General features: G+C 36.1%; 1 protein-coding gene across 2 annotated transcripts; it reads right to left on the bottom strand.

Moving 5' to 3' along the window:
* Window positions 1-981: 981 nt before the first annotated feature.
* LOC114480516 (adenylate cyclase type 2) lies at window positions 982-27,377 on the bottom strand. 2 transcript variants are annotated; one of them, XM_028474729.1, is made up of 26 exons: window positions 27,160-27,377; window positions 23,388-24,379; window positions 18,179-18,388; window positions 17,918-18,079; window positions 16,590-16,739; window positions 14,404-14,558; window positions 13,383-13,494; window positions 12,196-12,323; window positions 11,458-11,616; window positions 10,149-10,308; window positions 9,897-10,073; window positions 9,759-9,790; window positions 8,980-9,033; window positions 8,838-8,901; window positions 7,971-8,068; window positions 7,804-7,888; window positions 7,115-7,252; window positions 6,959-7,036; window positions 5,971-6,149; window positions 4,807-4,891; window positions 4,550-4,708; window positions 4,316-4,462; window positions 4,125-4,232; window positions 3,806-3,920; window positions 3,591-3,715; window positions 982-1,915 (listed from the first exon to the last, which is right to left on the bottom strand). In XM_028474729.1, exons 2-26 carry the CDS (start codon window positions 24,192-24,194, stop codon window positions 1,781-1,783), a joined length of 3,822 nt encoding a protein of 1,273 aa, XP_028330530.1. In that variant the 5' UTR covers window positions 24,195-24,379; window positions 27,160-27,377; the 3' UTR covers window positions 982-1,780. The 2 variants fall into 2 exon arrangements, with proteins under 2 accessions (XP_028330530.1, XP_028330529.1); XM_028474728.1 differs by having other exon boundaries at window positions 4,316-4,708.

The raw sequence follows: 27,377 nt of genomic DNA, 5'->3' as shown, positions 1-27,377 counted from the left end.
AGAACACTGATACGTGTTATACAAAAATTAATCTTTAACTTTATTAATCCTTAAAAAGATATATATTACAAGGTTAAAAATAATGAAAGTGTACAAATGAATTGAATGGGAAATTGTCTCTTTTATAACAGTTAACAATCATTTTATAATTTTACTGAATTGATGAAAATAAATAATATATATATATATATATATATATATATATTAAATGTAGGAAAAGTGCCATTTTCATTTGTAAATTGCAAATAAATTGATCAAAGAGTATACTTAAAAAACGATATGAGAAGTAGATCAAACTTTAATTACATTAGTTTTTAAAACTGAACTTTACTGTCACAGGTGTGAACAGAATTCAAAATATGTGTGAGAATGCATTATTATTATTTTAATGCTTTTTGCCATGCAGCGGACCCACTATAAATGGGTCCCGACCCACAAGTTGAGAACCTTTGTTGTGATAAAATATATACAGTATAGTAGGTAAGTAAGATATTTTAAAACTACACAAAACCACTACACTAAAATGACCCCAAAATACACAAAAAGCCACAAAACAACAAAAATATATGAAATAGCTAAAAAATAAAATAAAAAATACAAATAATAAAAAAAACTTTAAAATTACCCCCAAAATCCGCAAAAATGTGTCAAAAAAAATCCTCAAAATGACACAAACAGAATGACTAAAAATATATAAAATTACAACACAAATACACAAAATGGCAAGAAAAATACATATGACAAAAAAAATATGAAAGAATAAAAATGATAACTCAGAAAATGTAACAAAAATACACAAAATGACAAAAAACGCACACTGAAACCTTAGTTCTTTCCTGGATAAATGGTCCAATAACTTCTATTCTGTGGCCCTCAAATCAATCATATTTTTGTGACCCTCACTGAAATAAAAAGTTTCCATCAGACATAATTGTATCTACATTAATTATGATATGTTGCATTAGAGAAAAAAACACCACGTTGTCAACAAGGTCATTCATTTAATATCTTTTAAATACATTATAAAAATATTTCCTGACAGTGTAAACAGTGCATGGTTCATTACATTCTCACAAAAATACTCAACACAACAAAAACACAAAATACAATAACTGAGAAAGTGCATCGTCAGGGATGTAATATCCTCATTTAGAATTCAACAAAGTGCTCTTTAATGGTGTTTCAATGTCTCTGAATCCAGTTTGTCTCAATAGTTCTCAGACGCAAAGCGGAAGAAAAGAGAATAAATGCTTGGTTTAGAGGAAATGTGTGCAAACAATAAATAGATCTTCTTTACCCGGTTGAACATGTTGAGCTTTGTGCTCATCAGAAGAGGAAATAAAGAGGGAAAATATTAGTTTCAAGTGTAGAAAAAATAATTATAAACCAGAAGGCAGCATTAGAAGATCTGAGACAAAGAATATCTTAGTTTTTGCATCCTTTAAACATCGACATGATTCTTCAAATATTCATCATAAACATTAAATACACACTCACACAAACTCAGCCAAACGCACACGGACAAATATGCACTCTCACACACACAGATACAGACGCAGAAAGATCTTTTAAAGAGAATCCTGCAGAGTTTCCTTCAGATTCATTAAACGTTCAGAGTTTCTCCTTCATTATTGGAGTCGCAGGTGTTTAACGTCTCACCCTGAAGACGAGTCAGCGTCTGAGCTCAATTATTAACACAGTTTCTATTCAGCTGCTTTGTGTTTCCTGGGACCGGTCTGTCAGGTTCGCACAGTGTGTGTGTGTGTGTGTGTGTGTGAGATCAGAAGTGAGGAGTGCCCTGGTCCGTGTTGATGAAGAAGGTAGTGAGCTCCCCTTTGCCCTTGACGTTGATCTTTCCTCTGAGTGTGATGCTGTAGCCCACACTCTCCACAATCTGAGCCGTCTCCTCCGTCACCTGACGACAGCAGGACACAGGCACAGAGAGGACATGTTAGATTAGCAGACCGTGAAACAAGCTCCTCAGGCTGCGTCCAAATAGTCCCTCCTATCTCCTTTCCTAACCAATATTCCTTTACCACCGGAAGTGTTTGTGATAAGGAGCGTTCAAGTTCACTTTAAGCTAAGGAAAGGAGGCTCAATGCTTTCCTTTCCCACTGCTCCTCAGGGATGGGTTAAATGCAGAGGACAAATTCCATGTATGTAACAACATTACATGGCCAATTAAAGGCGAAAGCCACGATTTAATATTTCTTTTTTAAATCTTTATAACCAAACAAAATTATTTATCACTTCAGATCAGGTCCAACTGAAAACTCTACATGACAAGTTTTGCGCTGATTGGACAAAACCCCAAGGAGGAGTTAGAAAAAGAAGATTTGGCAGTTTTCGCGATTTTGCGCCAACTAAACTCCAGGCGGAAATGGGTGTGGCTAAGCCCAGGTGATTCAGTGCTATTCAGGGAATCTGTGGATATGAGATATGTGTAGTGCCTTAAAAAAGAGCAATATGCCATGGGAGTGGGCGTGGCCTATGTCAGAAGATGCAACTCTATTTAGGGAACACGTGGATATAAAATTTATGAAGATGTGATTTAAAATGTGAAAGTTAGAGGCCAAAATGTGTTTGCACGTATAGCGCCACCTAGCGGTGCACTTTTTAGTATGGGTGGTTTGTGTGATCTTCTATATCTACCCTGTACATTTTACAGCCCTCAACATAATACTTCAGCTGTAATAAATGTTTGTTTATTTATGTTTTATGTTGTAATAAGCCACGCCCACTTTGACCAATCACGATTAACTTTAAGATATGGCCTCAGGAGCGACCCAAGGTCATACCCACCAAATTTGGTAAAAATCGGTATTGTCATTTAAGAAATATACATTTCCCATATTTGCAGTGCCCCCTCGTGGCCTAAATTACTCACATTCTGCTCATACCCTCACAGTCACATGCCAACCAAGGGTCTCAGATTTGGTGTTAGCATTTATTTTGACCGAGATATGCACCAGTTTGCGTTTTTATCCTGACATTTCACATTATCTTTACCTTATATTATCTTACTAATCTCGGCTTATCGTTCCTTAACTTATCCTCACTTATTTCAACTCATTTTATCCCAACTTATCTGATCTCGACTTATCTTATTTTCTCATTTTACAGTATCTGATATTGTACCTTACTTATCTTGACTTCTGATTATCTACTTGTTCTATTTGAACTTACCTCATCTCATATTATCTTATCCTGCTCATCTTATTTTGACTTATTTTAATTTCTCTTTACCAAATTTTTCTCTCATGTCAACTTATCTTTACTTGGTTTACCTCATCTTTATTTAAGTCATATTATTTTTACTTATCTTTACCAAACTCATCTCAACTTATCCTGATTTATCTGACATTGTACATTTGTCTTATAGGCTTATTCTTTATCTCGACTTATCTTCACTAAAGCTTAAGCTCATTTATCTCAACTTAACTCAATTTATTTTTCCTTATCTACTCTCATGTTTTTAAACTGCAATAGAAATGAAAACAGCACCTCTTTAAGGTGTTTTCCTTTAGATGACGTGTGTGTGTGTGTGTGTGTGTGTGTGTGCGCGTGCATGATTGCTGTGTGTGTCTGACCTGGATCTTGTCCAGCACTCCCGTGCTGTCCATCCTGCTGGCCACGTTCACAGAGTTCCCCCAGATGTCGTACTGAGGTTTGTGGGCTCCGATAACTCCTGCAATCACCGGCCCGTGATTTATTCCTGCAGAGGAATAAACGGTTTAAACCCTTCTCATACAGACACACACACACGCACATGCACACGCAGAGTAATGAATGAACTGGGACGCACCCACGCGCAGCTTAAAGCTGTTGAAGGAGTGAGTGTTGATCAGCTCCAGTTTATTCATCAGAGCAAAGGCAAAGTCCACCATGGAGCGCACGTGGCTGTAGGACATCTCCAGCTTCTGCACGACAGACAGTGAGATGGAACATTTAAAAAGTGAGACAACATTTAAAGAGTGAGACATAACGTTTAAAGAAGAAGACATTTAAAGAGTGAGACAGGTCCATTTAAAGAGTGAGACAATGTTTAAAGAGTGATAGAGAGTTAAATCTGAAGCGTGAACATAGTGATAATCATACTCTAAGATCGTTTTGTGAACACAAACCTTTCTCTCGTCTCCTGGAGGCGTGTACGTCAGTCCTGCCGCTGCCATGTATGTGCTGCCGATGGTCTTGATCTTTTCCACTGAGGAGAACTTTGGTTTGGAGAGAAGCTGTGGAACCGGACGTTCAGATTAGACCCAGAAAATAAACGAATGTTACATGAACTAATATGACGGCGAGTTCGTTGTGTCACCTCGTCGAAGTCTGCGATGATCTCGTTGAGCAGACGCAGACACTCCAGGCCATCCTTGTTGGAGCTGCTCTCTGTGTAATACTCTTTGAACTGTGGCACCGACGCAAACATCACACACACGGAATCATACGACTGGCTGTACAAGTCCTGAAGGAACAATAAGGACACCAAATATTTTAGATAAAAGTAGAAGCCAAAGTCTTTCTTCATTGGGACCTTAATGTATGTGTGTACCTGGTTACAGACGGCTTTGCCCATGAAGAACGAGGCCACGTGCTGAGGCAACACGTTCTGCAGCAGCAGCTTGTTCACATTCTCCATCATCTCCATCTCCTCCCTCTCTGTCTGGAAGCAGCGCTCCAACAGGAAGTCCACACGGCAGCCCAGCTCGTCCTGAAAGACGCCAACGCATCGTTACAACGTTATGTCTTTGACTGGGATTTACAGATAGAAGAATGTGTGTGTGTGTGTGTGTGTGTGTGTGTTGTTACCTGTCGGGCCAGAATCAAGCCGATGATGTAAAAGATGACGAGCCAAACTCCCGACATGATCTGGGGGTCTTTCAGCACACCAGGTCTAAAGATACACACACACAGTCACACTTATTTCCATTTCAAGAGGTGAAGTCAATTATTTTGTGAATAATCGTAACAGCATTTTGCACAAAATTTGACATTTCTGTCTTTTGCTACACATTCAACCCCCCGTTTAAGGGGAAAAACTGCATGTAAATGAGGGTATATTCATTATCATATTCCACCTGAGTTTGTTTACATAAATTAATTAATTAATTCTATTTAATTCCAGGAAGGGAATTTTGTGATTTCTGTCCATTTTTCATGATTGTGGAAATACCTAAAGAATAAACAGAAACAAAAGGGACTAGAAACTAGACGGATGCATAGCAGTGTTTTTCCTTCATTCTTACAGTGATTTCTCATGTTTCGTCACCACACAAGGAGGACCGTGATTGGTTTGATTACATTTTTGTTCTAGTTTTTCCCAGTATTTCCTGTGATAACACCTCACATTCAATTTCAGGCAAAAAAAGGCAAAAATTAAATGGAAAAAAAAAAAGAGGAAAGCAACAGATAGAAGAAAAATTAAAATAGAAAAATGGAGAAAAAAGGAAAAAACTAAATGGAAAACAAATAGAAAAAAGGAGAAAAAAATTGAAGAAATGAAGAAAAAATGGAAAAAAAGAAGAAAAAAATGGAAAAAAGGAGAAAAAATGGTAAAAAAAAGAAGAAAAAAAAGAGAGAAAAAAATGAGAAAAATATGCAAAAAAAGAAAAGAAAAAAAAGAGGGAGGGGGATTTTTCAAAAAATTTTGAGAGATCAGGGAAAAAATAAAGTGGAGATAAAAACAAACTTTTGAGCAGCAATTTTAGCCTTTTACATTTTGTCGAGCAAATGACATTGGACTCATTTATTTCAGACGCCTAAAAAAATGATTGGCTTTGCACTTTTAATTAAATGATGTAAAGCCTTGTTTTGATTTTTATGTTTCAGGCTCAGTAAAATAACATTTTAAACACATAAATATTATATTTATAAAGATTTTAAATATAAAAGTCTTGCTTTTTTTTCCTTAAATCTACTAGTAGCGTGTAAACCTTCAGCAGTTGTTTGTTGCTGGTTACACTGGTCACTCACTGGGAGCCGTTGTGGTACAGCAGCTGGACGAGGCAGGCCGACCTCGGGGCGTAAACATGGAGGAACAGGGCGAGATAAACCACCACGGCCAGCGTCAGCAGCAGGATCTTCACCAACATGCTCGTCCTGATAAAGACGATCACTCCCAGCATGGCCAGCAGACAGCAGTACAGGTAGTACTGGTGGAAAAGGACCAGAGTCAGAGTCAGGACTGGGAGGAGAGTTTTATAATGAAACCAGGGGTGGACTGGGACAAAAACTCAACCCTAGCATTTTCTGTCCAGACCAGTAATTATCAACATGCGGCTCTTTATGTCTTCATTTTTATTATTATTCCCCCAGAAAACTTTAAAATGGGGAAACTTTTAACCCCTTTTTTTTTTTGCCTATTTCCTTTAACCATTTTGCAACTTCCTTTGTGCCATTTTTGCCCCTTTTCAAAAAGTTCTGCTGCTTTATTTAGACTTTTGTTACCTTTTGACAATAAATATCCCTTTTTTCCTATTTTTTCTCCATTTTTGCAAGTTCCTTTCGACACTTTTATGCATTTTTTTGTCCTTTCTTTAATTTTGTTTACCAACCTTTAATCCAAATAAGCTAACTTTTCCCCCAATAAATATTACTTGTTACTTTTTTCTCTACATTTTGCCTATTTTTGTTCCACATTTTTGCCCCTTTCCTCTATTGTTTGCCACATTTTGCACATTTAAGCGACCCTTTGCCAATACATACCACCCGTTTCCCATTTTTTTGACACTCTTGACTGCTTTTGGCCCATTTTAGTCACTTTACACTGTTTTCTTGTTGTGTTTTTGGCACTTTTGGACCATTTTTGGCCAAAAAAAACAAAAAAACAAAAAAAACCTAGCGAACTGGACCGGCTCACTTCGGGACGGTGCCCGGTATGCCAGATGGCCAGTCCACCCCTGGATAAAAGGTGTGATAAATAAGTATGTGTGTGTGTGTGTGTGTGTGTTGGGACACGCACTGGGCCAGTGTAGAGTCGGAGATTTTCCAACTCTGTCCCGTTGGTGATGGAGGTGCAGTTTTGTCCTGGGAGGAAGAACTGAGGACGGAAACAGGAAAATAAAAAAAGTTAAGTTATTAAATGGGAGCAGAAAGGAAATGAGATTAAAAAACATACATAGTTGAGGATGGCCATCAGCAGAGTGATGAGGACGCACAGAATAACCACGAACAGGCGGAGGACAGCTATGGTGGCGAGACCGTTGGAGATGCCAGAAATCCACTGGACACTCGGCGGCATCTTGGAGCGCCATTTCTGTAGGAATTAGAAAATAAATATCTAAAATAATGACAAATGAACAATTATGAATAGAAAAGAAAAACTAAATATTCAAGTAAAACAAAAATAAAAAAAAAGAGTTTTTATCATTATGATAAATTGATTAATAAAAAAATTAAAACAATCATTTAAATGTTAATAAAAACAACAAAATAATGGATAAAATTAAATACAATACAACTCAAACAATATTGTTAATGGTACAATTTTAAACAGGGCAGAGTAGTTAAATAAAAAAAAACATGGCAGTAATAGGGATTGCCATTTATTCTTTAAAAAAAGAAAGAAATAATAAAATGAAAAGGAAAATAGCTTTCAGGGAAAAAAAAAAAAAGCTGTAAAAGGAAACTATAGGTTGAACTTGAATAAAACAAAAAATAAAGTGGCGAAAACAACATGTTGCCATGGAGAACATTAGCAAAAGGTGAATGTTTTATTGTTGGCAGGTTGTTCTTAACTTCACTTTTTAATTAGTAAAGCAGGTTTCAGTTTTTTTGTGTATAAACATTTCACAGTGTTTTTCTTACCTCCAAATATCCAGTGAAAGAGATGAAGAGAAGCAGAACCACCACAGGGAACGTAGCGCCATACGACACGGCCAGCTCAAAATTCCTGACAAAAGATACGTATGAAGTATATAAGTATTTCATGATATCATAAATAATATTAGCGATGTGATATAAGAGGTACTCACTTTTCAGAGACGAGCATCTGGACGATGAAAATGGTCACAAAGATCAAAGCCAGGCAGCCCATGGAGTAATGGATGCCTTTCAGTGCCGAGAGACGAAACTGAGGAGAAACGGCCCCAGTTTTATTTTGAAGGCCTGCAAATCACCCAATCAGCCGCCACACTGTTGAGGAGTTCTAACCAGGCTATGTTACCATGGTAACAGACAAAGCACCCCCGAAAGAACCCGGACACGTTACAGTGGTAACAGGTTGCCTCGAGAGTCTTTGAACTTTGGATATGTTACCATGGTAACGACTGACTCTCAAAGACTTTGAACATGTTACCATGGTAATGACAAAAAATGTTGCGTAGAGTACCATGGTAACGACAAACCCTCAAAGACTTTAAACATGTTACCATGGTACCAGCTAACTCTCAAAGACTTCGGACATGTTACCATGGTAACAGCTGACCCTCAAATTTTCAAATTTATTTATTGGAGGATATGCCCCTTGAGATGATATGCCCCAAAGATTTCAGACATGTTACCTTAGTAACAGCTGAACTCTAAGACTTCAGACATAATACCACGGTAATGACTGATTCTCAAAAAAGTTGGGTAGGGTACCATCATGGTAACAACTAACCCTCAAAGACTTCAGACATGTTACCTTGGAAACAGACTTTCTGAAGCCAAAAAATTTACAGAAAAATCACTCTGGGTACTATGCGCACAAATGTTACTATAACATCGTCACTAAGGCAACGGGTGATGAACCAATATGTTTTTTTGTAAACTATCGCTCATAATAACAACACCACCACCAACACCAACAACAACGCGTTTAACTTTTAAAGATAAGAAATTACGTTACCGACGACACTTACAGTTTTCTCAAGGCTGAGGTCGTCAAACAGCAAAGTCAGACAATTAAGCCTCTTTGCTTTTTTCCTGAAAGATAAACCAGCAGTTTTAACTAAAACAAAGCACCAATAAAACACAGATAAAACACAAACAAACTGAACTTACCCTGCAGAGTCCAACGTGTCCAGAGACCTACGTGCAGAATTATCCAGAGACACACTGTAACCACACAGGATTAATCAATAAAGGCTGAAAAACCAATACCGATGTCAACCGATATTACATTTTCTGGTGGGACGCTAATATCACCCATTTCTAGTCATTTTAACTTTACGTGTATTTTCTTTATCTTATTTTATTTTATTTTATTTATTTATACATAATATGTTATATGCATTACATGTATGAAACAAACAAAATAATTATTAATAAATAATAATAACAATAATAAATAAATCTGTGTATATATAATAATGTATAAGTATGTAATAAAATAAACGAGTACATTTATTAAACAAAAATTTTATGAATAATACCCATTATATATATATCTATAAATAAACAATAGGCATTATTTATTCATTTATTTTTTGTTTAATAAAAGTACTTGTTTATTCTACATTTATTAAACAAAAATAAATAATAATAAATGAATGTGTGTATATATAAATAATACTTGTAAATAATAATAATAATAATAATAAATGTGTATGTATAAATAATACCTATACATAATAAACATTATTTATATTTTTTGTTTAATAAATGCACTTGTTTATTCTATTTATCTATACACGCACACATATAATATAAATAATAAAGTGTTTGTCTCTAGTTCTTAATATTTGTGTGTGTGTGTGTGTAGTTTTTTTTGTGTGAAGCACTTTGTGTTGCGTTGACCAGTAGGAAAACTACTGAAGAAAGAAGTGTTTGTAGTTGTTTACCTGGATTTGTGGTTGTGACTCTGTCGTCTTTCCTGCATCAAACACACACACACACACACATAGTTAGACACACACACACACACAGACAGCTGTACTCAGTCAGAAACACAGGCTTTGTGAGGACATGCACACACACACCGGCACCAGCTGGGAGGGACTGAGGATGAAGTTTCCCAGGATGAACTTCTTGTTGAGCCGCTTGGCGTTGGGGTCTCTCAGGTTAGCGAACGGGGGGACGTTGTTCCAGTTCTGGAGGTACTGGGTCATCTTCACGGACGCTCGCTGGGGGTTTTCTGCCGCCGCCAGTCGGCTGACCTGAGACGGAGACGGAACGGTTCATAACGCGAGTGTTGGGATCACGTGTGATAAACGTCAGAACCAAACACTCACCAGTTTGTGACTCCTGGGGCCACTGGCTGGGTTTTTGGGGTCGATCACAAAATAGGTTTTTTTCCCAGTGAGAAGAGGATCCCGACTCCCCCCATCAGTGTTCTCTACTTGGTACGCTCCGTTCAAGTGTTGTAGCGTCTCCTCTGTGATGTGGACGCGCCTGAACCATTTTCATATCAATGTGTAAACATACCGGTATTTAATGAAAATAATCAATATTATTTGTACACATATATTAAATATGTTGGATATTTGTAATAAAAAAAACTCTGAATCAATAAAATCATGAGGGTTGATCATTTATTGAAAAAAAAATATCAACAATTTTCTTAATTATAACAAAATAACTATTTTGTCTACATAAAAAAAATGTCTATTTTGTATTTATAAAAATTGTATATATATATATATATATATATATATATAAAAAACATTATTTTGATTCCGTCTTAAAAATAATCAGAAAGACCTTTAAAAAAAAAATAAAAAATAAATATATTATTATATAATTAACTAATAACATAATCTACTGTAATGATAACATAAAGTAGTTTTAATATGTCTTTACGTTTAATATTGGTATTTAATGAAAATATTTGATATTAATTTATTTATATATAATTTAAATATATTTCATATTTGTAAATAAAAATCTGAATTAATAAAATCGTGTATTAACAAGATTATTTTACAAACAATACACATTTTGTCTACATTAAAAAACGTATTATTTAATTTTTTTTATACACTTATTAGTTATTATTATTTTTATTTTATATTTATAAAAATTGCTAAAATACATATACATATTTATTTTGATATTGCTTTAAAAAAATAATCATAAAATAGTAAGTTTAAAAAAACGCATCAATAAATAAATACATCATTACATAATAAACTAATAGCTAAAATAAACTAAAGAAAAGGTCTAATAACTATTTTACAATGTAACACAATCTACTGTAATAATAACCAATTTGTAAATGTAGTTAAGGCAATTTTTTTAAATCAATAAATACTGTTTAAAAAAAATAAAGAACATAATATAATACAGGAATAATTGGAGATTGGAAAGATTTTGATATAGAATATTTTCATTGTAAGGAAAACAGAAATATTTATTATAAATTGCAATGTATACAGAATGTAAAGATTTTATGTCACATTCAGAGATTATTTCAATCACTGATTTGTATTATCATAATACAACAAAAACCATTTTTACATTAAAAAAAAAAACCTCTTTGTCATGATCAATAGAAAAAAATGTAATCAATTTTGTTCTTGAAAATATCAATGATGTTATTACCCCGGGAGGCCTCCAGACTCCATGTGATTGGCTAGCGTGACGTCATGTGACCACACGTCGTACTGCCACTTCTGCAGGCCGATCACGCCAGAGAGCACGTTTCCCGTGTGCACGCCTACCCGCATGTTGATGTCCACGCCCGTCGCCTCGCGCACTTTACTGCAAACAGTGAATGGAGAGATGGAGCTTATTAACAAAAATGATTTTATATTACAACTATTCACTTGTTCAATCTTATTTCGCAGTGTAAACAATACATTAAGAACCACTGGAAAGTATAAAAATTGTAAAAATTAACAAAGAAAATACATTAAATTTTTTTAAATAAAAATGAAGTACATTCTAATGGGAAGTAAAAAGTAAAAGTGTAAAAGCAGAGAAATATCAGGCAAACCAACAAAAAAAAAGCAAAATAAAAAATATACAACAAAACCCCACCAAAAATAAATAAAAATTGTAATAAATCCATACTTTAAGTTAATTCAAAAGTCCAACAAAAAATTTTTTTGTGAAAACAAGTAACCTCGTTAAGAATAAAAATCCAAACAAACATTTTAATTATATCTAAACTTTAGTCGAACAAAGACTTCCCAGTAAAAACAAGCTAAAGTATAAAAACAGTAGCATATGAGTTAAATGATCAATAAATGAGTAAAAAAATAAATTAATTAAAATTAAACTGAGATCTAAAACAATAAAAAACATAAACTTCTGATGCATTCTGGGTAATATTCCCACCCAATGGCCGTGCACATTTCCAGTCCCATCTGGACACAGTTCCTGGCGTGGTTGGGGATGGGGTCGGGGAGTCCGGACACGCAGTAGTAGCAGTCCCCCAGGATCTTAATACGCAGACAGCCGTGTTTCTGCACACACAGCACGTTTTTAGGAAGAGGAGAAAATATGAAGAGTTAAAAATAAAAAAGGATTATTCTAGGTCTAAGTTGTGAGATTATAAAAAACATCAACATCAACACAATCTATATACAAACTACTGGCCCCACTTTTCCACCTGTAATTCATCACGTACGTTCCCTCCAAAATCCCTCATGAACCAGGTGGTAGAAAATAAAAAAATAAAATATACTAATTCATAAAGGTCTAAAATAAAATAAATAAATGGATAGAAATAAAATAAAAGTTTTTAAATAAATGAAAAATAAGAAATGTAATACCAAATTTAGAAGTGTAAAAAGTGTCATAATTGAGGGATGATAAATAAGGTTTCTCCAGGTTAACTGATAGGAATAAAAAGCCCTGTAGCAGTGGGGGGCGTGACGTCATTAAAGGTGGGGGGCACGGGGGGGGGGCACACCTTGAGCAAAAATTGTAGAAAATGTTTTCTTTGCATTTTATTAATGGAGAGCTTCATTACTGTTCTAAATATATGGTTGCAAATTTTACATTATTTTTATTAATTTAGTCCAAATTGTGACTTTTTTTTTTGTACCCATTTTTTAAAAAAAAAAAATCAATATTGTTGTGATTGGTGGGTGGGTGGGGGGGCGGCAATTGGAGAATTGGAAAACACGATTCTATAGGTTAGTAAAAAGTCAAAATAAAAGTCAAAACATTAAAATTTACACACAGTATTAGTAAAAAAAAAAAAAAAAAGTGCTCGTAACAGTTATTTTTATTCCTATCCATAAAAGTGGTTTGATACACAATTTCGTGCCGTGCAACACAAATTTAAATTGTGTCACGCAGCACAAAAAAAAAATCTTGTATAGCCTCGATTTAAGCGTAACAAGGTAACCAAGAGATAAGAAACAAATTAGATGACAGATTATTGTTTTACTGTAATTTACAGCTGATTTAAGACATGGTTAGCATATTTAATAATTGAATTGTAATTGAACATGGCTAATTGAAGACGTAATTCTAACTGAAAAACGTAATTGACCCCAATCCTGGTGTGTGGTTACCATGGCAATGTCGTCAAATTTCCCAAACAGCTTGTTGAGCATCGCCACCAGCTCCACCGGGGTGCAGCTACTCGCCAGTTTAGTGAAGCCTACGATGTCTGCGTAAAGGATGCTACATGCACACACGCACACACACACGTAATAAACACATGATCAACATTCTAATAAACACATTTTACCACTAGAATTATTAAAATGCATGTTTTCCACATACAATTTTTTTAATTCCTGTTTTTTTTTTTTAAGAAATATTTTATCTATTTATGAGAAAATATTAGTTTTTAACTCGTGTGAGGAAACAAAACAAAAATGTAATTTAAAACCAAGTGTAAGCTCAGATTCAATGGAAGATATTTGTAAGTTGTACTGACATGGATTATTCTGACTGCTCTTTTTTAATTATTTATAATAAGTCTTATAAAGATGTATGAGAGCAGCATTAATGTCACTCAATTTTCCCTCAAGGATCAATGATTAAGTTTTGATTAACTTAATTTAGAGGAGAGGAGAAATGCTTCTAAAAAATTAATAGATGTAATGAAACAACAGCGACGCATTACAATCTGAAATTGCTTTTTATAGGGAAAAATACACAAAAGAACAACAAAAATGCACAAAATGCCTCATAACAAGCAAGACAACAACAAACATGCACAGAATGACAAAAAAACACAAAAAATAACTCAAAAAACTCTTTGTTCTTTCCTGTAATAACGCTCAGATTGGTCTTGTGATAATGTGGCCCTTCGCTCAAACAAACATATTTTTGTGGCCCCCGCTGTGATAGAGGTTGCCCACCTCTATTATAGGGGGTGTCTGTGTGGGGGGGCGGGGCACCCTGCCAAATAAACATTAGAGGAAACACTGGTATCCAATGAAAAATAGAAAAATCCCTGTCAAAATAAAGAACATATTTGATTTTTTTGCTCACGACCCATCAAAAAGAAGTCAGCGACCCACATGTTGAAACCTTTTGGCAAAACCATGTGTGTTGAACTTTCTCAACACTTTCAAACCTCACCTGACGTCTTTGTGCTGTCGTATGTAGAAGCTGTGGAAGTTGTGGCCCTTGACCTTGCTCTCCTCCGTGTCCTCGTTCTTGGACAGCCTCTTCATCACCTCGGTCTTCAGCTCCACAGCGATGTAGTGTGGCAGCACGGACAGCAGGAGCTGCTCCTGTTGCCAGGGAAACACACACACACACACACGTGGTTGGTCAGCGTGTGGTCGGGTCACACAGGCAGTAAAAAAAAGATGGTTGTGTTTGCTCAGCCCATCACATTTCATCTGATTGTTGACTTGCTTTGAATAAAAGGCCTGGTCTATTGCTGCTGGTCCTCAGCGGGGGTGAATGATTAATCCGTTACTATAGAAAACATACAGCGACCAGATGATGGCTGGGGGGCTTTTTTTTTTAATTAACCTTTAAACCCACAGCGAATGAATATAAGGATATATAACCTTAGGGTGACCATATTTAGATTTAAAAAAATAAAGAGGACATTTATGTCGGCCTCGGCATACTCAAAATACTGAGCGTTTTCTTAAAGCTACCTTGTAACGGCAGAATATGTCAATAAGGTTTAAAAAATAGAGAGAACCACACAATCTGACACATAAAACCAACAAAACAAGACAAACACACAAAACAACAACTGAAAAACAGAAAACAACAAAATCTGACACATAAAACACACAAAACTTACAATTATAAAAAAAATAAACAAAACAACCAATAAAAAATAAAAAAACAACACAATCTGACATAAAATAACAAGAAAAACACACGGAAAAAAAAAAACAATCTGACACATAAGACACACAAAACAATAAGAAAAATAAACAAAACGACAACTAAAGCTACATAGCGGCTAAAGCTAGCTGCCTTATTGCTAAAGCAGATGTATATTTAAACTTTGCTTCCACTTTTTTTCTTTATGTTTCTATTTTTGCCCTTTCATCACCCAACAAGGTAGTGAAATGATTGATCACCCAAAAACTTTATAAAATTACCCACAAATTTCAAAAATACTGAAAACAACAAACACTCACAAAATGAGTTCGTATATAAAAATGACGACACAAATACACAAAAATGACAGAAAAATTGACAGAACAACAATAAAAAATAGACAAATTGACTCCACATACACACAAAACGACACGGAAACTGCACAAAATGAATCAAGAAACACAAGACAACAAATGCACACAAAGCGAGAAAAAAATATAAAAAATGACAACAAAGCCTGAATTAATGCTCATTAAAACCACAATGATTTAACCAAAACTTTAAAAATCATGTCGATAGCCAATTTGATGTAATCCACCTCCTCCACCCACACTGTGCTGTCCTCCGTGCTGTGTTTGTAGCGTTTCTGTTGCTAAGCTACTCACTTCCGGGTTCTGTACACTCACGCAAAACATACTTCTTGCACGGACTTTTCTTCCGAAAACAACAAACTTCAGCAAGAACACACACCTCGTCACCAGTTTATGTCCTCATACTGTAACAAGTAATCAGACACGGGAGACTGACTGGTACTGATTGTTGTCTTTAGTTTGCTCTTTCACACGTTCACACACACACACACAAACGGGGACGGCGTCTCTGAAGGTCCATTTATAAAAATGTAAACTAAACTAAAGCTTTACTGTTTAAATACATAACAATAAGTGAAACTGTATTCTGTTCTTTTTTTTTTACAGAAGAATTATTTGTTTTATGTCTGAATTAGTTTTGGATGAAGTTGTTAAAGTTCAAAAGGAGCACTGTAAATATTCTCAAATGTTTGTAGCCAAAATGTATCATATGTTGTAATAATAATAATAATTCATCAATTTTATATAGTGCTTTTGTATATATTATTATTCAGTGAAAACAATCTATACCTGGTGGATTAAAAGAGAGCTGATATTCCTGCAGGAAATTAAATAGACAAAAATAAGATGATAGAATTAAAGCAAAGAAATACATTTGATAAGGAATCAAATCGATAAGCAGTATCGATAATGGAATCGGAATGGCTAAATTCTTATCAATTCCCATCCCTAATAACAAAATAAGACGAGACAACATTTAATCATTATTATAATTACAGTAAAGAAAGACAGAAGATGAAAACAGCTAACTGTGCACACATACTTTCATAAACAACCTGCACTTACAAATGACAAATAAGTCCAAAACAAAAGTTGCGTTTCTACCTGCTGGTATTTCTTCACTTCCTTCTGGGAGCGAATAGCGCTGAACTCCTCCCTCTTCTGATTGGACTCCCTCAGGCCACAGTTCGTCCTACACAGATGGTAAACCCCGACGCAGTTCACACACACAAACAGCACGGCGTTGGCCACCAACTGGAGGAAACCACACAACAATACACCTCATTGAAGGAGCATAAAAAGCTGTTTTTGTAGACCATTATTTATACACCAACAATACATTTGAATACAAACTGTTGTGGCACACGTTAAGGTAATTTGCAAATCTTTGCCTATGTTTACCTTTTAAGCTCTAGATTTTACAATGTTACTAAAACTATTGAGACACTGGACTTTACATCTTGACTTCTCCAGATCTGATTTTTGTCTTCTAAGGGTGCTTTCACATCGATTTAGTCCCAGTGTCACGAACTGTTTACCTAGTACTGAGATTGATTACGAGCATATATGGGCATGCGCACTACCGAAAAATAAATTTTTGCTAAAAAAAATTATTCACTTTTGTTTATTTTTGTTTTCAAAGTGAACGTACACGTGTTTTATTTGTTTATTGGATTAGATTAGGGTTAGGTTACAATATCAGAATGGAGGTAAACTCGGAGGTGACACCGGAATCAGAGGACAGGTGATAATTTTATCACCTTGGCTTGGCTCGGTTTGCATTTGGAGTGCAACTTCTCTTCCGCTCCAAACAGCTTCTGGTGCAGTTCCATGAGATAACCGTTTGAAGGCACCATTACTGGAGAAGAGAAACAGAAACCTGAAGAAGAGGTTCTCATCTATGGGTCAAAGAGAGTGCTTAACAGTGTTGAGAAACTTCTTTCTTCTCCGTTTGTTCTTTCTCAACATTCACCAATGAAGCACCAAGAAGATGCCGTGCCTTTGGTGGTTTTAAAACCCTGTTTGGCGCTGTTGTTGGCTCTATTGACCACCTACAACGCCGTGTGCTGCCGATACTTCCTCTGTTTCATCCGCTCCAAGAGAAGTTGCTAATCTTTCTCGGCTTAGATTGGAAATGCTCCAAGACTGACAAAAACAATCGCTCTAGAATTTGCCAGCTTGATCTGCTCTAGACTTTGTTTGCGTGTTCACATCAACCAAACAAGTCGGACTATCTGAAAAATGGCTACTAGAGTGTTTTAACCTCTCTAGAATCCATTGGTGTGAGTGCACCCTAAGCAAACCTAAATCTGAGCATTGATGACTGGATATGGATATTTTTTCCCCAATAGTTTTGGTAATTTTCAACTTCTGTGGCTGGAAATTTGTTTCCAAACGAGAGTTACTGGCTCTTAAAGTGACTTTTTCGTTACCTGAACGGCCAAGTCTGGAGTCTCTGGGCTGGTTACGGGGACATAGACGCTGATGATGATGATGTGAGAGACACTGGTCCAGATCCCAACGATGAGGGCCCAGGTCACAGAGAGCGGCAGCACCGTGTACACACTCAGAGAGAGGAAGAGGAAGAACCCCACCTGAGGACGTAATCAGATGACCAAATCAGATTTTTTTACACTTTGAGATCCCTGACGAAGAAGCTGAACAGTTTCTGCAGAGTTTGGAGTGTCGCTCACCTGCTCCCATGTGGTGACCGGCCCTCCTGTGAAGATGAAGACGATGGCAGTGATGTAAAGGGTCCCCCAGACGAAAAGGGCCAAGGCGCCTCCACAGCGCCTCACGGTGGCTAGCCAGGGTAGGCAGATGAGCAGGGCAGTGCTGAGGCAGAGGACTACGCAACAGACCGCCAGAGCGCCCACATGGGTGACCATGTCCTGTAATGTGAACTGAGAGCAGGACTACGGATCAACCCAATGAATAAAAAAGCCAACAAACAAACATATTTATTAACATTAAACCAGTGCTCGTGACTGGGGTTGGGCACTGAGCATCAATTGGACCCGAGACTAACTTTTCGAATTTCCCGGAATCCTTCAAATTTTTTAATTTTGATGCCTACTTTTGATACCCAGTCCGCCGAATGGAAGAAGCCGCATGTCGGTGCCTGATTCTTTCACGGGCCTGATCCTTTCAATGCGCGAAACACATCTACATCCGGCCTATTTTACGGCAGTTTGTGTACTATTTAAAAAGGTTGAAATCCTGCTAATTAAATATAATTAGTTTGTGGATTCTAAACCTACTGCCAAGATTTCACAAATTATTGGAAATTTACATTTTGAGTGAATTCCGATTTATTTTGGTTTTTATTTTATTTTCTGTTTGGTTTTTTATTGTCCATACTGTGTATTGTGTTTTGATCTGTGTTTGTATATTTCATCTTGCGGTGGTTCTTCCTTTTTTTAAAGAAAAATGTACAATTAAAAACACTACAATAACACATATTCACATGTGTACCATTAAAAAAGTGGTTGGTTTACATTCAAATATCACTTCCCAGGAGCACTGTCGTAAAGATTCCGAGTAAAGGAAGTGACATAGACTACCCGCATGCTCTGAAAGAATCAGGCCCGTGAAAAGATCTGGCACTGACACAACTGAACACCAACAAAGAAGAATCCACAGTGAGTGTTTGCGTTATGCATAAATTGACTAGTTGCTCATTTTTGTATGTTTGATACTCTGCACCAGGTGAGCACGTCAGCGGGAGCCAAGTAACATGTTTAAGTACCTGCAGCATCACACACCACATGTGAAAATGTGTTTTCGTGAATTTCATTTTTTAAAAGAAGCTCTTGTGAAAAGAAAATGCATTATATTCACATTTAAATTCATAGCTTTGATAAAGTTGAAAACAGCACTGTGAGAAATTTATAGTAAAGTTAAAAAAAAAGTAAAGAGTTCACAGGATTAAAATTCATGGAGAGGTTCAGACTATTTCATCCAGAAAGATCTCTGGTTAGCTAGCTCATTTAAAACATGTCAACTTTTTGACCATGACTCTTAAAAGAATCGGAATCAGGAATCGTTATGAATCGGAATTGGAACTGGAATTGTTCAAATTCAAACAATGCACAACGCTACGAGTGACCCAACACCACTCTGTAAACACTGACAAAATTAACTTGCCGGAATTATTACAAGGAAGTCATGGACAAAACTGTGTCCAAGCATTGGACACGTCAAAACAATCAGCAGGCACCTCTGAAGAAGACTGGCATTTGACAGTTGAAAGTTTCCTGAAAAAAGTTGCAGGAACAAATAAAACCTTAACATAACCGTAAACACAAGCCATAAACCAACTCAAGTTGTGTTTGTTAAATTCTCCAATGTATTTAAGATGGTTAAAGGTTATGCAGGAGAACAGGGTTCGTAAACTGAAGGGGAGGACTGATAGGAAAGAATGGTAAAAATGGTTAAAAGCTTCACTTTGTTTCATGTCCTAAAAATGTCAAACTCAGTGTTTACTACATCCATCTCACAGCTGAAACAGACCAAGACAAGATCAAGATGAGATAATACAATGACAAGATGAAAGGAAGACAAGAGCAAGGCCAAAAAGAGACCAAGATAAGACAAGAGGAAGGCAAGATAAGGCAGAGACCAAAACCAAATAAGATCAAAATGAGACCAAGACAAATGGTAAATGGACTCGATTTATATAGCGCTTTATCACCACACTGAAGCAGTCTCAAAGCGCTTTACAGACAAGACAAGATGAAAGCAATACCAACACCAAGACAAAATCAAGATGAGGTAAGACAAAGGCAATATAAAAGGAAGACAAGAAAAGACCAAATTTAGACAAGATCAAGACCAAGATAATACAAGATGAAGGTAAGATAAGACCAAGACAAAACCAAATGAGATCAAGAAGAACTTTAGCAAAGAATGGATTAGAATGGACCAAGACAAGATGAAAGCAAGACCAGGGCAAGACCAAACCAGTCAACTAGAAAAACCAAGACTCAACCAAGATGAGACCATGAAAAGACAAGGTGAAAACAAGACCAAGACAAGACAGAGACAAGTGTTGGGGGGAAGAGCTCTGTGAGACCAAGAAAAGTCCAAAACAGACCAAGACGATATAAAAACAAAGCCAAGACCGAAGCAAAACCCAGATCAGCCCAAGACGAGACAAGTCAGTGCTAGTGACCCAACACACTCTGTAAAAACAAGCCATAAACTAACTCTAGTGATGTTTTTTAAATTTTCCAATGTATTTAAGATGGTTAAAGCTTATGTAGGAAAACAAGGTTCAAATACCGAAGAGTAGGACTGATAGAAGGAATAGTGAATTAAAAGCTTCACTTTGTTTTGTGTCCTAAAAATGTCAGAACCGACTTCAAACTCGGTGTTTACCACATCCGGCTCACTTCTGATACAGTGAGCTCAAACAGGCAGAGCAGCGTTTTTTCTCTCACTCTGCTGCCAAGTTAACCAAAGATATTCCAGCAATGAGGATATTCTACAAGTTGATGCGAATGTGCAAATGTGAATCAATGCCCCTAAAATCAAAGAAAAGACCTGAATAATGACGACAGTTGTTTGCAACTAAAACTAAACGCTTAACCATAATATTATGACCATTTCATGACAAGGGAAGCCAGACCAAGACCTAGACAAGACCAAAACAAGACCAAGATAAAATAATGAACAAAAAGATAAAAGGAAAACAAGGCCAAGATTAGACTAGACTAGACTAACCAAGAGCAAAACAAACAGCATTCATTTATAATAAAGATGATTATTAATAAATTCTGTTCTTCTTCTATTCTCGTAAATTCCTAATTATCTCTTCCCCATTGTGGGACACATTAGGCAATGTCATCTATTTATTTCCTCATTGACACACACAGGATGAAGCAGTCTGCCTTGCTTTGTATGTGACACATTAACATTTTAGCAAACATCTGTCTCATTTGCTCAGGTTTCTGGGAATCCTGTGATTTATTTAAGATTTACTTTAAAACAAATATGCACATAAAACATGTGACCTCCAGTTGGAGTTCATAATAATGAATACAAGCCACAGGGTTGTAAAAGTAGATGCTGTTTGGTTGTGGTTTAATTAAATCACATGACCTGACTCCAAATTGACAAAGAAGGTAATAAAAAGGACCCTATAACATGCTGGTTGGTCATCAGGCAGACCGAATTACAAGTACATGAACCAGTTCACTGAGTAAGGCCTCGGACTTTTCGTGATTACGGAAAAAAGACGGAAATGGCTAATTTTATTTCTATTTAAATTCCTTTTGTATTTATTAAAACAGAATCATGTGGAAAGGGAGATATAACATGTAATATTTCCTCACATGCATGTTTTAGGACAATATCACACATTTACACACTTATTTCACCCGTATTTCAGCTCATGGAGGGAAAAAACTGAGATGGAGGAAGACCTGTCGCTACAGGGTGTGATGACGTGTAGAGGAAAGATGACGTGTTGGGTGTATCACCGCAACTGGTGACGCCATCATTAATGCGGTCAATCAACTTGTATAACATATGTTGCAATAATCTAAAGTTAAAATATAATTGTGTATTGCCTACTAGTGTTTTCCAGAGTTCCAGAAAACTTGAGAAAGGCTCTTGTGGGAGGGATACTAAATTAGATACTAAGCACCGGTAATACCATCATTAGATTCAGGGAAACATGTAAAACATGCAGAATATGTTGCTCTCCAGGTCCAGACCTAAGCACGCTATTTAGAGCCTTTAGTTACAATGTTGTATTTTCATCTTTAATGAGGCAACTTTAGGTTTGTTTCCATGTTGTGGAACAAATAAGAGCCATAAGAGTTGAATCCATCTAAGTCAATGACAACATGCCTAAATATTCTGTGCAACGACCAAATACTAACTTAGTATATATGCGCTCACCTGGATATTTTCTTTTTTTAAATGTTACTTACTACGGTAAATTACTTTTTTTCATTTTTTTTCATTCCACACCCTTTTTTTTTTTTTTTTACTAAATTACTTCTGTAATTTATACTGTTATTCAAAGTGTCAAAATATCATGTGGTACGACTGTCTGGGCGTGACTGCTTTTTTTTTTTTTTAAACTACACTAAATCTACTCAAATGTAATTTCTGCCCTATTTTAGTTATATCAAATAGTCTTGAATAACATTTCAAACTGTTTTTATATTTATTTCCATCATAATGTTTATGCAATAATGCCCATATCACATGGTGAAAATCCTTAAACATTGAATATGTTTGTAAAGTGGAACCCATATCACGCATCACTCTTAAGCTAAATAACAAAACGTTGTCACTACTTACTGTCATAAATGTCTTGGGAGTTTATTTATATCAACTTTTAGCCTCAAACAAGCACAATATTACTTTATATGTGGGCTTCGTCATTTTGGAGATTTCAGCCAATCATTGTTCACATCATGTTTGTCATCACGTCAGGCTACCTCTTCGTATTCCCACTTCCATAGAGAGTTTATGGAAAAATATCATTTCATTGTGACGTTTTAGTGCTCAGTTATGTCACATCTAGTTCTTTGGACATTATTCCTAAAAGGACCCGAAGTTTAACAGGGGATGGATTTAGATGTTGCACTTCAGGGGAAATTAGACTTCGGCGCAGCATTTGGATGTCACTATCATCCATCTTACTACAAATCCACTCATTCCTTGAGCTGAACAAGGAAGACTCCTTAAAACAGGAAGTCAACGCTACTACGGCAACCGTTATTTAAGGTAATTTTTTTTTTTTTAATACCAGCACATCTTCAGTAATTTTTCTACCTCTGGTTATATCTGAACCCTCATATCGGCGATGAGAACACGCCACTTTAATCTTCTGTATGTCCTAATGAATTAGAATAAACATTAAAGCCTACTTTAAGTTATTCTCACCCGTCTCGTGGAAGGGATTACAATGATGATGACCACACAGAAGACCATGGACAGCACCAATCCCCACAGCATGGCCGGAGTCTCCTCCACGCAGCGCAGGAAGCACCGGTTGACGGCGCGGTAGCAGCAGGAAACGTTTTCTCTGGCGCTACGCCGCGAGTGAGTACTGCGGTTGTCCTCGTCCTCGTTTTCGTCGTCGTCCCACTGGACGTTGATGTCGTCTCTGGCTTTGGAGGAGAAATCATGGGATGTGGTCGAGATCTCGCTCAGCCGGGGTTTGGACGAGTTCGTTACACCTTCGTCGTCGTCGTCGAGGCTCGTCTTGGCGAGTTCTTCCTTAGTGATGTCGATGGTGGAGCTAAAAACTCCCAGGCTGGATGAGCTGCTGCCGTAGTCGGAGTCGCATGCACCCAAAGGGTCCAGTGCCTTGCTCGACGGTTCCACCGCCTTGCCCGACGGTTCCTCCGCCTTGACCGACGGTTCCACCTCCTTGCCCGACAGTTCCACCTCCTGGCTCGACGGTTGGTCAAGTGTTTCCTTCTTTTTCCTGTTAAAAAAAGTCCATCCTAACATCTTGGGCCGTTCTGGTTTGGGGCCTTTAACAGTCTTCGTCACACCAACCTCCACAGATGGCGGGTTGCTTTTTTCACTTTTCCTGATGTCGTTGAAGTCGTCCATCTCTAGGATGTCAAAAGTAGCAATTTTATCCTCCTCTGTGGAAGAGGTGACCATGATGTCGGGCATCGGGGGCACTGGGGATTTAGCTTCTGCAGAGCCCTTCTTGTCCTTCGGACGTCGCTCTGGCATGGTGATGTTTGTGGGGTTTCTCTTCCACCGTCTTCGGTGCAAACTTCAAACCATCCTGGGGACTTGGTTTCTGCACAATGCTGCTTTTGTTTCTGCAGCAAGGAGCCGAAGGAAGAAGGATCTCATCGCTGGCGAGGAGAAGCGGCGGCCTATTCAGAGAGGAACTCACATCACCATGAGTTTCTCTAGAAAAACAAAGAATGATACGGTCAGCACGGAGCGAGACAAGAACAGAAACACACACGCAGACAGCTGTGTTCAGAGCTCAAATAATAACAATGTGCTGATCTGAGACCGACTTGAATGGCATTTTAATGACACGGCCTTTGGAGACATTTCCCCATTATGCAAAAATCCAGTCGGTCGAGCCTCATCGTCCAATACAGCACGCACGCTTTGTTCAGGCGTGTAGAGGAGCGACAAGTGTGTGACGCACCCCAGGCGTGTTATTAAAAACATAGTTTCCAGAAGCAAGTAGCTGTGATCCTTTGTTTCTCCTTCCTCCCTTCACTCTGTGCTTTAACTCAGCCTCAGCCGCTGCCTTTTCACCGCTGACTTTGAGCTGATGATGTTTCACCTTTTACCACCTGCTGCTCCCAAAATAAGAGTTTTACAACACAAGTTTATTTTCCAACTAGTTCTTTTTAAAATAACAAAAATTAGGTTTATTCGACTGAAGAAAATTTTGTTTGTGGAAGAGTTTGGAAAAAAGAGCAGTTGAACTGTTGGGTGTAGCACTTCAGCTGGTTATCGTTAAACCTGCTGACGCGTCACAGCAGAGGCGAGGCTTTCGTGCTGTTGCTCACTGTTCACATTAATCTACATTCACTAATAACAAAATAAAAACACATTTTAGACCAGAGGTTCTCAACCTAGGGGTCGGGACCCAATTCGGGATCACGAGACACTGGGAGGGGTCGCCAGATCCCTTCAAGACACTAAGAATTCTTTTTTTTTTTTACCATTTTTGCTTTTTTTTTTTTTACACCAAACTTGCCACATTGTAATCTATTTTCATCACTTTTTACTGTCATATTTTTGCTCCTTTTAATGCGTTTTTGCCACATTACTTAATCAAATTTCAATGGCTTTTCTGCACATTTTTGGCACTTTCAAGACATTTTCAGCACTTATAAACCCTTTCCACCACTTTTCCACCTAATGTCGCATATATTGACCCATTATCGTCACTTTTAACCTCGTTTTACCATTACCAATTTAACCACATTCACAATTTGTCATGCCCATTATTTGCCAGTATTTTCCAATATTGACACTATGAAATCCCATTTCACCACCTTTTACTTCTTAATTGTGTGCATCAGATCACGCCGTTTATTCAGCACACACACACACACACACACACTGAATGGTTTGCTTGTAGTGCCTTTTTAAGCCCAGACTACTGCTTTCACTTTTTTGTGTTCCCAAATAATAAATTTACAACCTTTTTTAATTGAACACAACGCATTAAAAAGTTCATTTCTAAACTATTTAGGAAAAAATAAATAAAGTCAGGATTGTTCTGAGGTTAAATGGGAAAAACATCAACTAAATGTCAATCAAAATTGTGCAATTTTAATACTTGGTTAAGATTAACAATACAAAATAGGAAAATAAAGCTTTCAATGCAAATAACTTGCAAATATTTACAAAAAACAAAAGACAAATAAAAATACCTAAATAATGCAAAAATATATATTAACAAGGAAAAGAAATTTAGAAAATATCAAAAATAGTCACAAAATCAAAATGTTTAAGAAGCACAAAAACAGTATAAAAAGAGGTAAATAAGACTACAAAAGCAAAAAAATAAGAGTAAGAATGTTTATTCTTTTAAAACATGAAATGGGCATGTAAGAACAGTCAGGCAAAATAACGTTAAAATATTGACACTATAGACTAAAAAACGTTTTAAAAAAGATGAAAATGATGTATATTTCAGAATCAGATATTGTTGATTTTAAATTGTGACCACGAGGTCCAGAAATAGTTTTAATATTTTTTTGCTTTTCAAAGCTAATTAAAGGTTTTCATTATTCGCAGGAGGGGCCACGTAAAAGAAACGTCTTATTAGAAGTAAATACAATTAATTAAAATCATTTTACTCATGTTATTTTAGGTGATGCTGCTGATAATTAAAGCTTGTAGAGAGTGTTTTTAAATTATTATATTTGTTGTTAAAGCAAAGTGGAGCCCCAGCCCCAATCATTTTTAATAAACATTTAAAAAAAAAAAAACATTAAAAAAAACCTTTCAAAGCCATTATAAATATACCTTTAAACCCCATTAAAAGCTTTTTAAAAAAGTCGTTTTAAAAGGTTTAAAAAAAACAAAAAACAATAAATACTAGTAAAAACATTGAAAAAATACTAATAACAATATTTTCAAAACCACTATAAAAACATTAAAAAAATTAAAATAAGATTAAAAAAACTTTAAAGAATAAAACAAAAATGCACTTAAAAACTATAGAAATACCATAAAAAACATTATGCTTAAAAAAGCTTAAAATAAATAAATACTGGTTAAAAACAATCAAAAAATACTAACAAAAATATTTTCAAAACCACTATAAAAACACAAAAAAACAACTAAGATATATATATATATATATATATATATATATATATATATATATATATATATATATATATATAAAGTTAAAAAAAAATGCACGTAATAACCATAGAAATACCATTTAAAAACTGGTGCTTAAATTTTTTTTAAATAAATAAAATTCCTTCAAAAAACAAAAACAAAAACTAGCTCTTTGATAATTAAAAATGTCTCCAAAATATCTATATGTCCGACTTTAAAAGCACTTTGAGTGAATTATATTATATTTTGATTAATTTACAAATCTTAAATAATGGCATAAATCACTGGTTTAATAAAAAAAAAAAAAAAAAAAAACGCCCTAAAGATTAAAAAAACTGTTATTTTGAGTTTTCGTCACGCTTACCTCCGTTTCCAATCTTTCCTTTTCTCTTCTGATGTCTTCAAACTCGATAAATGATCATTTTTAACTCAAATTAAAGCCTTTTCCTGTTTTAATCTCGTCATAAATCGCTGGAAGTTTAGTTCCAATGAACAAAAATGAGCTTTTCTGGCTTGTTTTTAAAATATTTCGGTGAAACTTTTTGCCTCCGTCTCCGAAGCTGTCGTCGCTAATCACAGGTG

Source organism: Gouania willdenowi, chromosome 18 (assembly GCF_900634775.1).
Source record: "Gouania willdenowi chromosome 18, fGouWil2.1, whole genome shotgun sequence".
Lineage (NCBI taxonomy): Eukaryota > Metazoa > Chordata > Actinopteri > Blenniiformes > Gobiesocidae > Gouania > Gouania willdenowi.
This window is presented reverse-complemented; position numbering and strand designations above follow the sequence as displayed.

What these genes read in the sequence shown, in the direction of transcription:
- LOC114480516 (XM_028474728.1), bottom strand. Translation starts at nt 24,194, where the DNA reads ATGCCAGAGCGACGTCCGAAGGACAAGAAGGGCTCTGCAGAAGCTAAA. An exon ending in CGGTCACCACATGGGAGCAG is followed by an intron (nt 18,080 to 18,178) that starts GTGAGCGACACT and finishes TTACGTCCTCAG; the next exon opens with GTGGGGTTCTTCCTCTTCCT. An exon ending in AAGTGAAGAAATACCAGCAG is followed by an intron (nt 14,559 to 16,589) that starts GTAGAAACGCAA and finishes CCCTGGCAACAG; the next exon opens with GAGCAGCTCCTGCTGTCCGT.